The sequence below is a fragment of the Cynocephalus volans genome, chromosome 4 (assembly GCF_027409185.1).
Source record: "Cynocephalus volans isolate mCynVol1 chromosome 4, mCynVol1.pri, whole genome shotgun sequence".
In the NCBI taxonomy this organism is placed as follows: domain Eukaryota; kingdom Metazoa; phylum Chordata; class Mammalia; order Dermoptera; family Cynocephalidae; genus Cynocephalus; species Cynocephalus volans.
Window position 1 is genome coordinate 79,735,844 of NC_084463.1, and position 11,261 is coordinate 79,747,104.

General features: G+C 43.3%; 1 protein-coding gene across 1 annotated transcript in view; it reads right to left on the reverse strand.

Moving 5' to 3' along the window:
* PANX1 (pannexin 1) overlaps positions 1-11,044 on the reverse strand; it is a 55,842-nt gene extending 44,798 nt beyond the window's left edge. Inside the window, exon 1 of the mRNA XM_063093436.1 lies at positions 10,390-11,044. Within this exon, the coding sequence (XP_062949506.1) occupies positions 10,390-10,570 (181 nt within the window). The 5' untranslated portion in view covers positions 10,571-11,044. The remainder of the gene's footprint in view (positions 1-10,389) is intronic.
* Between the last annotated feature and the right edge of the window lie 217 nt (positions 11,045-11,261).

Below are 11,261 nucleotides of genomic sequence, written 5' to 3' on the forward strand. Positions count from 1 at the left end.
AGGTAACTTTTAAATTTAATATGTGCATATCCTCTGACTTCAAACTTCTCTACCAAGTTTAAGCCCACAGCAATGGTTCTCAATGTGTGTCTGGAAATCCTGAAACCTAACACCCTTTCAAGAGGTCCATAATGTTAAGCCCATTTTCACAATACTATGTTGTTATTTGCCTTCTAATTCTTTCATGAGTGTACACAGTGGAGTTTCCAGAGGCTACTGATGAATGAATGAACACAATGAATGACAAGCAGATAGGAGAATTCAGTCATCTGTTAAGCCAGACATTAAGAATGTAACTGTGGATTTTCAGTTAAAATTTATTCCGTTTAAATTGCTCATTCTTTCAGTAAAATTCCATAAATAACCTTTTATTCTGTTTCTTCCGATCCGCCTTTTAAGATAACACCTCTGGCGCAGAAATCACAAGCTGTGTGCCTAAGGTGTTTTTCAGAATTGTTGGTGTTAGGTTGTCCCAACACAAACCAAGCTGAGCATACATTTCCACTGCAGCTGTTTGATATCAGTCAGAGGGCCAAAAACTCCACCTCCAGATCCTGCTAATGCCACCATTTACTGAACATACAGAGGCATGTAGATGGCTCGTGCCTGTGCAGATCCACGAAAAACTCCCTCAAACCCTTTAACCAATCACAATCCCCCATGTCCAATAAATTCACCTTCTTTCCCATTCTGGACAAGGGAGATTTGAGGTACAAATCTCCTGTCCTCTCACGTGGCTACCTTGTGAATAAACCTTTTTCTCTGCTACAAACACCAGTGTTTTGGTATTTGACTTTCTGCTTCACACAGGAAATGAACTCCATTCGGTTCAGTAACAAAGAAATTTGAAAAATGGAAAACAATGACACTCTTATTACTAAGTTTTTGTTTTTGAAAGTTATTTTGCATAAAAATAGATGTGTGAACATGCAATGGGTTTTTAATTTTATATTAATTAATAAATATTTTTAAAATTTCTCAGAATTTCTAATATGATAAACACTGATAGATAAAACCCACAAAGGTTCTTTGGAATCCTCAAACAAATTTAAGAGTGTAAAGGGGTTCTGAAACCAAAAAGTGAAAACCACTGCTGTAGAGAAACACATTTTGCATGAGGAAACACGTACAAGGATGTTCACTAAACTGCTGTTTGTAGTAGGAAAAAGTGGAATAAACATCTGAGTCCACAGGTAGTTAAACAAACTGAAGTATGGTCATACTATAGAAAATGATGCCACAGTTTAAAAGATTGAGGCAAAATATACATACACTTACAGAAAATCATCTCCAGGACACATTAAAAATAAATAAGCAAATTTCAAAATAATATGCATGACATGATATTTTATTGAACATTTAATAATGTTAACAAACTAATAATGTTTTTTCATATAAGCACAGAGCATTGTAAAAGAATACACAATAAACAGTAAGAGTAGTTACTTCTGGAAAAGAGACTGAGATTGGGATGTGTCAAAAAAAAAAAAAAAAAAGAAGAGGCCAGGGCTTAATTTTTCTTCTTACTGTCTGAACATTAACACAGACACAGTCATAGACATTTGGCAAATTAAAATTAATGTGGAAAATTCCCTCCACTGCCACACCAGCAGCAGGGTAGTTGGCCTGCTGGGACTGACGTGGTGAGCACCTCAGGATAATCTCGCTGAACTCACAAACATGCCCTATCTCATCAGCTGAAGCACCAAGTCAAAGGATAGCCTATTTATCCTTCATTCCAGAATAATCACCACATTCTGAGCCAATCTGGAAGTTGTAATTTTTCTCAAGGCTTTTCTACTTTATTTATCCCATGTATAATTTAGTACAGCCTCCCACAATCACAGAAATAAAACAGTGAGTGACCATCCATACATTGAGGGTTCCCATGACCCCTCTTTTGGGTTCGATCACTTGCTAGAGTAGCTCGCAGAACTCAAACACTTTATTATTTGCCAATTTTTTACAAAGGATATTTTAAAGGATACAAATGAACAGACAGCTGAAGAGACACATAGGGTGAGATTCAGAAGGATCCTGAGAGAAAGAGCTTCTGTCCATACAGAGCTGGGATGAGCCACCCTCCCAGCACATAGATATAACCCAGAGGCTCTGTGAACCCTGTCCTTCCAGGTTTTTATGGGGGCTTCATTATGTAGGCATAATTGATTAAATCACTGGCCATTGGTGGTCAACTCAACCTTCAGCCCCTCTCTTCCCCCTGGGTTGGCTTAAGTTCCAGCTCTCTAATCACACCTCCATCCTGAGGCTATCCAAGAGCTCCAGGCCATCAGTGACCTCAAACAAATTTAAGAGTGTAAAGGGGAAGCATTTCTGTCTTAGCATACAGAAAGACACTTGTCACTTTGCAAATTCCAAAGGTTTTAGGAGCAGAGTGCTGGGGAACCAAAAACCAAATATATATTTCTTATTACATATCACAATAGAGTTCTTCATAATCATCAAAAAGAAAAATGTCCAATGGTTGAGATAACCTGACAAGTTCCCAGGAAGAATCCTGCTGATAACAATTCTCTGCCTGTAATTGGATAGCCTTTTAAATATTTAGTGTACTGAGAGGAATTGATCTCCTGAAGAGATGTAATAATTGGTGCTAAGCAAGTCAGTCACTTAGACTGGTGAGCTTCAGCTTCCTAGCTCATGGTTCTACTATTTTATGATTTTATTTATTCATCCAGGTATCTCCTCACATCTAGAAACAAGCCAATATGACAGCAATAACAGAATGGTCTGGTACTTTTATGAGAATTAACAGACTAGAGCAACAATACAAATAGCCCTAAAAAAGGCTCACTTACGAGTTGACTATATGATAAGAGAATCATCACAGATCAATGGATAAGGAAAGGGTTCCTCAATAAATGGCAATGGGAGAATTATCAGCTAGAAACTTGACTTATACCATCAAAAGAACAAAACAGATTGAAATGGTAAATGTTTAAGTAAAATTGTTAAAGATAATCAGAAAAAAATAGAAGGATATTTTAATGCTCTATGGATGGGTTATATCAGTCTAGTAATAATAGAAATGAAGAAATAAAAAGTTAAAAGATGGACAGTTTTGAGGACTTAATTTCTGCTCATCAAAACTCACCATAAACAAAATTCAAAGGTAACTGACAATTGCAAAAGAAAATATCTGCAGTAATGGATAGCTAAAAAATATCTGAAACTATTTTATCCACAGAAATAGTTAATAAAACCCATTGAGAAACCAAATCCCCTTTGAAAGAAAAGCAAAAGAAAATTCACATAATTATATAAATGGAAAAAATACAAATGAAAAAACATTCAAGGCTGTAATGAATAAATACTTCTTAACATAATGGCATACCTTACTCATTATTAAACTGTTGATGATAATTGGTTAAATGCTGGTGACTGTGGGGAAAAAGGCATTCTCTTTGCAGCTGGTAGAAGTGTCAACTGAGGACCTTTCCAGAGGACAACCTGACACATGAATCAAGAGTCTTGAAAATGTTTGTGTATACTTTGATCTGATAATTAGATTTACACAATTTGTTGAAATACTGAGAAGTTTACACAAAACAGGTTTATGTCCAGGAGCGTTCTTCACAGTGCTATTTATATAAGCAAAAAACTGTGAAATGGTTAAATTTTGATATACCTGTAAAACATTCTATGTTGTAGCCAACAAAAATCAAGTTTACAATGATTTTAAAACATGGCAAAATGCCCCCGATTTAGTGCTCGGCTTTTAAAAGAATACAAGTTACTAACTATGTATGTATAAAAAAGCTTGGAGCAAAATATAGTAAGATAGAACCGTGGTTATATCTGGTTGTGAAATTACTGCTATTTTCTCGTCTATATTTTCCATATTTTTCTACGGTAAGTCTTATCTTCATAATCAGATAAAATATACATATATAAATATTTATAAAGAAAAAGAAGTGCCAGCTTTAGAATGAATAAAACATAAGAAAGAGAAGAATCCTCCTTCCTCACGCACACCTTTTACACCACATAGAACCAGGTGTGCTTTGGTACCACGAAGGTTCTCTTTAGGCCACCTTCTCCCCAGGCAACTAATGTCTCCCTGCTGCCCTCAGAAACCCCAAGGCATCTGGTCTACCTCATCTGGACTCAGCCAGGGCACAATGCTACAAAACTGCCTCCCCTTCTCCACTTGGTACCAAATTCTGTCTCAGTTAGGGAGGTCAGTTGGAGTTTGATAAGAAAGCAATCCAAGGAGGCAATCGGCTGCAGAAGGATGGAGTTTGCATGGTTTTTAAAAAGGATGTTGCTAAGCCAAACCTGGGTTCTGAGGAGGTTCTAAGATTTATTTTAAGTTTTTACTAGGGGTGGGGGTTTTATCTGTTTCAAAATATTAGTTATTTTTTCCACAGCAGTAGCCTCATTTTTTTTTTTCTTCCTTTTTTTTCAGTGGTGGGGGTGGGTAAAGGGGGGAAAGCAAGGGCATAATGAGTAATTAAAAATGGATCCTCTAATGTACTGGGTATTTTAAAGTCAGAGAACGATGTGCATGGAAGGAGAACACTGCACACTGAAAGGAAACAAATGCTGTTTGGTTAAGTTCCTATATTTATATATATATATATATTTTATTGGTCTCATTACTAAATCTTTGCTTATTATTTCTCAATTCATATTTCTTGCTCTATTACCATTATTCTAGTCAGTTCCACTGACACTATACAGTTTTCAAATATTTTTGATGACAACTTTCCTTTTTAATCAAGATATATAAAATCCCATTTTAGAGACAATACAACAACTAACACGCAGGATCCAAAAATGCTAAAATCCTACTGACCTCCCTGTTCATTCTGTTCATTTACACACACTTTATTGAATGCCTCCTAAGTATCAAGTTTTATACTGGAAGCTTAAGGGGAGAGCAGTAAACCTGGCAGAGGACAGATGGTCCCTCATTCAATGAACTTACAGTTTGGTGGGGAGACAGGATTCAACAAATAATCATTCAAGTAATTACTGAATTGCAACTTGTGGTAAGTGATAGGAGGAAAGTTACAGTGTGCTAGGAGAACATATATTAGGAAGTCCAACTTAAAGTTGCCATTTTACCCATGAAAGAAGCCATTTCTTTCCTAAAACCAGGAACACATCAAAATGCCTCTTCCAATCTTAAAATAGAGTCACGCTCAGAAGGAGTTGCAGGTGTATGGTGTATAAGGCGTTGCTTTTTTCCTACTTACTTGAAATAGGAACTCAGGAATGCAAAACTCTCCTGGAAATTGATTTCATTCTTCTGGAGACTGATACTGTTCTTGTCTCCTTTCCTTTCTATGTTGGCAGAGTGGGAGTATTTGCAAAGATTCATACACGAACAAGCCTTATATACAATAGTAGAAATTTTGAAAAAACATAAATGTCTACTAGGAGACTGCTTAGAGGCATTATGATAATATATGCTATGGAATATTGTTCTGCCTTCCTATTAAAAAAATGCAGAGAAAGAAAACAATGAGTCTGTACAAAGTGTCCACAGTGGCTACCTCTACCACACGGTGAAGAAGTTCATGAATCCTCTACCATGAGAATATATGTTGTGACTACTTGTACAAGAAAAACACAACACAAGCATTAATGAAGTAAAACATGTATTCAACAGTAATCTCTCTGGACAGCACTCCTCCTTCTGGAAAGGCTTTTAGAGTCTCTAGGTTCTTTGGTTCTAAGTGTGAGTTGAGAATGTGCTGTTATGGGACCTAGGCCATGAGATCTAAACATTAGCCCACTCTTACAGACACTTCTGAAAATAATCAATCAGCTTTGCCAGCTGGTACATGCTAAAAAGCAGTCTGATGATATTCTCAAAGATGTACCTAAACTCGGTCACAACAGAACAGATGACTTAAGCTGCCCAGCTGCTGACTCAGTTGCAGGAAGTAGAAGGGCAACTGCAAATAAATGGTATTGGAAGCAGCTGCAGTTATATCTGTCCTCTGACTCACCGGGGCTGGCCCAATTCCTGCCTTACAATGATAGCGAAAGAATAGCTAACTCAGAAAGACCAAGACCAGCTGCCCATGGGGAGGCCTGCTGGGGGGGATGGTAGAGAGAGAAGGATCTCTAGCAGACTAGACACTCTTTCCCAAGGGCCTTAATCAAGGTCAGCTTGCTGCCATGCCTGTGAGTATCTGTGGCCTGGGCAGGGTCTGTCCCTCTATTCTGAGAGGAGCCCAGTGCACTGAACTAGTGAGAAAATGAGCCAAAGACTAATGGGAGGCCTTTAATATGAAGCAAAATACGTTTTATCACATGAGGACATTCCTCAACACACACACAAAACCCTCTCTTAAATCTAAAAAACAATCCATGCTAATTTTTTGATTTATTGGAATCTTTTCTTTAAAGTAAAAATGTTTCTTTAAAGCAAAATTACCACAGCTACAAACTGATTCGTATTTACAGAATACCAGTTAATGGAAAATTTACTTTTCAGAAAGTAACTGAAAGATAAAATTTATCTTATGCTTAAGAGGATTTTATATTCACAAGGAATAAATTTTTATATATACTAGTCTATCAATACAAGTGGAAAGAGAAAAATTGATATGTGTAATCATTAAAGTTGATTTTCCCATTTCTAACTTCATACACACACCACCAGTGCAAACAGGGAAACAATGAGATTTGCTGCGCCCCTTCCAATGTCAAGCCCTGGTATCCTAACTTCGACCCCCACCTCTGTGCGACTGTGCCCCTAAAGCTCCAACAGCCACATGCCATCTCGTGCCTCCCTGCTTCAGCTTGCACTGCTCCTATACCTGGAATCCTGCCTCAGTGCTCAACTCAAACTCTTCTCAGCCCTGAACCCTTGGCTGTTCCTCTGAGTTAAAAGAAGCCCCTCCTTTCTGCCTTCCCACTGCACCAGTCTTTAGCACGCACCCTGACACCGCCCAGATTTCATGAATCCTCTGTCAGGAGGGTGACATGTTCAACTTCTCTGCTAGGTCATACTTCTAAGGGGCGGACTGTGTCTTACAAACATCTGACACCTCATCGCCAGGAACAGTACCATGCATGAGGCTCAGTAAATGTCTGATGCTGACAAAACCTATCACCTTTCATTCACTCAACAAATGTTTATAGAGTGCCCTCAATGTGCCATGCAAGACACCAGGTTCTGGGGAATCACTGGAAGATTAAGTATCTCGTAGATGAAGCAGTCACATGGACAGATTATAATGCAGTGTGTAAGTACGGAAGTGAGAGTATTCCAGGCACCAGAGAGGGAGGCAGTAACTCTCAGGAGAGGGGAGATGAAGCCATGTTTTAAGTTTGCAAGTCCTATCTCACTCCTTCTGGGGCCTGCGTCCATTGACCAACGAGGTGGGCAAAGTGCTGGTCCATTTAAATTACCCCTCTCTCTGTGTTGCTGTTCTTTTTTGGTCAGTTTTTGGCTGAGTGCATACAGCTAAACTGCACAAGATTAAATACTGTATGACATGATCCCACTCTACCAACTCCACATATTAATTTACATACCTGTCCCATCCTCTCTACAGCCTTTCTTCTGGTTCTTTCTACATGTATACAGTACTCAACCTGATAGGTCTTCTCTGGTCTTAATAACTTCAACCCACATGCCTGTCCTCCCACTGGAACTCCTGAAGCACTTTAGAAGACACTGAAATCTGCTCTACAGCTCTTCACCAACTGCCTGCCAGCATTCACCTACCAGGACCTCAGAGATCAATACCCATCTTGTCACTGATTACACACTGCAGGGAGAGGACTTTGTCTCAAAATTCTTTCCCATCCTCCACAACGCACAACAGTGCTATGCACACAACATGAGCTCAGACCCTTTCTGGGCGAACTCACTCCCAACCCCAAACAAATGCCTCTCATACAACCCATAAGTTTGGATATATCTAAGGCACTACTGGTGCAGGTACCTTAGGAATCCCTCTAGTATGTGGCTAGAGATGGAGCTTGGTCACAGAGGGTGACCAACTCCTCCCTCTGGCTCTCTGTCCCCACCAAGTGCCCAAGACTTATTCTTCCAGGACAGGAAGAATAAGTGCCTTATTTATTCTTGGGTCCGTGGTGCCTGGCACTGGGTTCAGCACACAGCAGGTAGTCAAGGGGCACTTGCTGAAGGGAAAGATTATCTCCAGGACTCAAGCTACTTCCAAGCTACTTTCAGCTGGAAACCTCAACTCCCTATCATCTGGAAGATGAAAAGAAACCCCGACAACTATGCCTGTCCAAAAACCAGGAAAACTAAAAACTTATTTTCCAGAATGAATTTGGCAACTTCCAGCCAAACTGAACAACTGAGTGCTGGGGATCACAAAATCAAACCCATCATCACCCTTTTCTAATCAACTCTTCCCTCGACTTCACTATTTCCATCACCACCAGCATTTTCCAGTCACCCCAGCATACAACCTTTGCAGCAAGTTTGACCAGCCTCGGCCCTTCATGACCTGTTAAAATCTAGGTACCCAAGAGCACCCTCATCACTCAGAAATCACCCATCCTCTCCCTTCCCCTGTTCACATTAACCATGCACAAGACCTCAACGGATGCCCCATCTTACAGCATCTGGCCTTCCTAACTCCATCCTTTCTCCTCCTTCACACACCCTACAGCCACCACCAGGCTATTCTGTTTTAGGTAGTGTTTTCAGCCAGTCTGTTGTCTGCTCAAACAATAATTTCACACCCTCGAAACCATCGGTCTGTGATATGTTCCAATCTGACCCAGACCCATATTCACTCTCAGATCCCACCCTGACTAATCCTCCTGCCTTGACTAGGACAGTCCACTGTATCTCCCCTTCCAGAAATATGTAACATTGTCTGCCATCTCCAAATCCCGACAAAGGTCTCACTTTTGCTTATCCAAATCCCACCCACCCTCAGACATAAGCTTTCCACAATGTCCAGCCCCACTGACCAACTGTCTTTATCCCTCCTATACTACCTTCCTGTTGATTCATAAACACTCTCTCCTGCGCTGCAATTCAGAACAGCTGATGAGTGTAGTGGGGAACCCTGAGCATTTTCTGATTGTTAAACTTGCCCCCTTCCACTGGAGAAACTGATTTAGAAATTTTATGCTTGGGCCGACCCGTGGCACACTCGGGAGAGTGTGGCACTGGGAGTGCAGTGGCGCTCCCGCCGCAGGTTCGGATCCTATATAGGGATGGCCAGTGTGCTCACTGGCTGAGCGCGGTGCGGGCGACACCAAGCCAAGGGTTGTGATCCCCTTACCGGTCACGAAAAAAGACAAAAAAAAAAAAAAGAAATTTTATGCTTGGCTGTTTTAATCACAAACTTTAGCTTCTGTAACCTGGTTTGCTTCCTGCACGCATGCAAATTAGGCTCCAGAACTGACCAATGAGCTATGTCTCATAGACAACCAGTCCGGACTAACAGACTTGCATCCCTCATTTGCATAAGAGGACCTAAATGAGAACTTGGGTGGGAAGTTTTGGGCTATATAAGGCAGGCCTTTTCCCTCATTCAGAGAGACAAGAGCCTAATGCTCCTGCTCTCCTTGCTTGCAAGTAATGAAGCACTGTGACAACAAAAAGAGCTGTAACAACAAAAAGAGCTGTCAACTATTAAAAGAACTATAAAATCAAGGCCAGTCTTGGATTCCTCTGTGCAGAGTGCCTCACAACATTGAGAAAGACCAGTCACTTAGCCATGTGATCCTGCCCAAACCACCAGACTTTTGAACCTCCCAGAACTGTTAAGATCAAAAAAGAATTTGCATAAAGGAGATTTGTTTATCTCACATTAATAATAAGGTCGTCCAAGTGGAGGATTCCTCTAATATCTGTCAAATGCAGGTATTTCCTATCATTCACAAACCTGCGGAGCTAAAGAATCAGTAAATACCAATTAAATGTAAGCTAGTGAAAGGAGAACACACTTCATGGAGCATGTGTCTTCACATCCTCCATTTCGACACTCGAGAATTTCTCTGGTACAAAATTTTAGGCAGCTATACAAATGTTTGTGGGGGCCGGATGATGGAAAGAGGGAAGACGGCTGTACTTGGCAAATCTGATGGCAAGAGTGCTAAGTCAGATGACTGCCACAGTCGGGCATGAATTTAAGCCATAGTTCAAACAGGGGCCAAGAGAACAAAAGAACTGAGGAACAGGGATGCAGCAGGGTCCACAGAGAAACAAATGAAGCACGTGGGCAAAGAACGCTTCATACCATAAAACTGGGGCCACCTTCCTTCCCAACGTTCGCGCCCATCGCAGCTAGGAGCACTACCAGGGGCGTGCCGAGATTCAGGCCTGTTATACAGCAAAATCACATCTCATCAGACCCGGGCAGCCCTTGTTAGCGCCAGCCCGGCCCGGCCGCCCCTCCGGCGCTCGGGCCTTACCGATCGAGATCTCCTGCGCGAAGGCCAGCGAGATGAGCAACAGAGGCAACCCCACGGCGATGCATGTGACCATCTTGTCCACGGCCAGCTCCAGCCGCAGCCCCTTGAACTTGGGTTCTGCGGGCTCCTTCAGCAAGAAGTCCGAGAACACGTACTCCGTGGCCAGGTGCGCGATGGCCATGTCTGCGGCGCGCCGGGCTCGGCCACACAGGCCCGGGGGGGCCAGGCCCGGGGACCGCAGGCGTCGGGAGGGCGGCGCGGCGCTTTCACCCGGTCACCAGCCCAGCGGGAGGCTTTCGCTTTCCTTTTCCCTCTGCCCGCTCCCCAGCTGTCCCCGCATCCCGTCTGCCTGTGTGCACCCGGCTCCCAGCGTCCCCGCCGGGGCCTCGGCTACCTCCGCTCGGCGCCGGATCAGGCGGGGCCCGGGGCTGCGGCGGGCGCACGAGTTCTCGCCCTCGCTGCCTCTGCTCGGCGCCTGGCCGGACCCGGGCGCTCCGGCTGCTGCGGTCCCGCCCCCGCGCGCTCACCCGGCGCAGGTTCCCGCGGCGCGGGCCACCCCCGGGCCCTGCGCCTCTGCCGCGCGTCTGCAGGCGCGAGTACCCACCGCGGAACAAAGCGCTTCCCTCTCTCCCGCCCGCCGCGCCGCGCCCCGCCCCGGCGACCGAAGCTGCCTGCCGCCGACCCGTGCGCCCGCAGCCCGCCCCGCAACGCTCTTCCGGAACCACCCGGGGAGAGGAGTACCCAGGGGCGTGGAGTTTCCGGAAACCCCGGCGACGCTGGGCGGGGTGGGCGCGGCTGCATCCCGCGCCCCTCGGTCCACCCCAACTCTCGCGCCCCACCCCCTATCCTCGTTTTCTCCACGTCCTGGCACC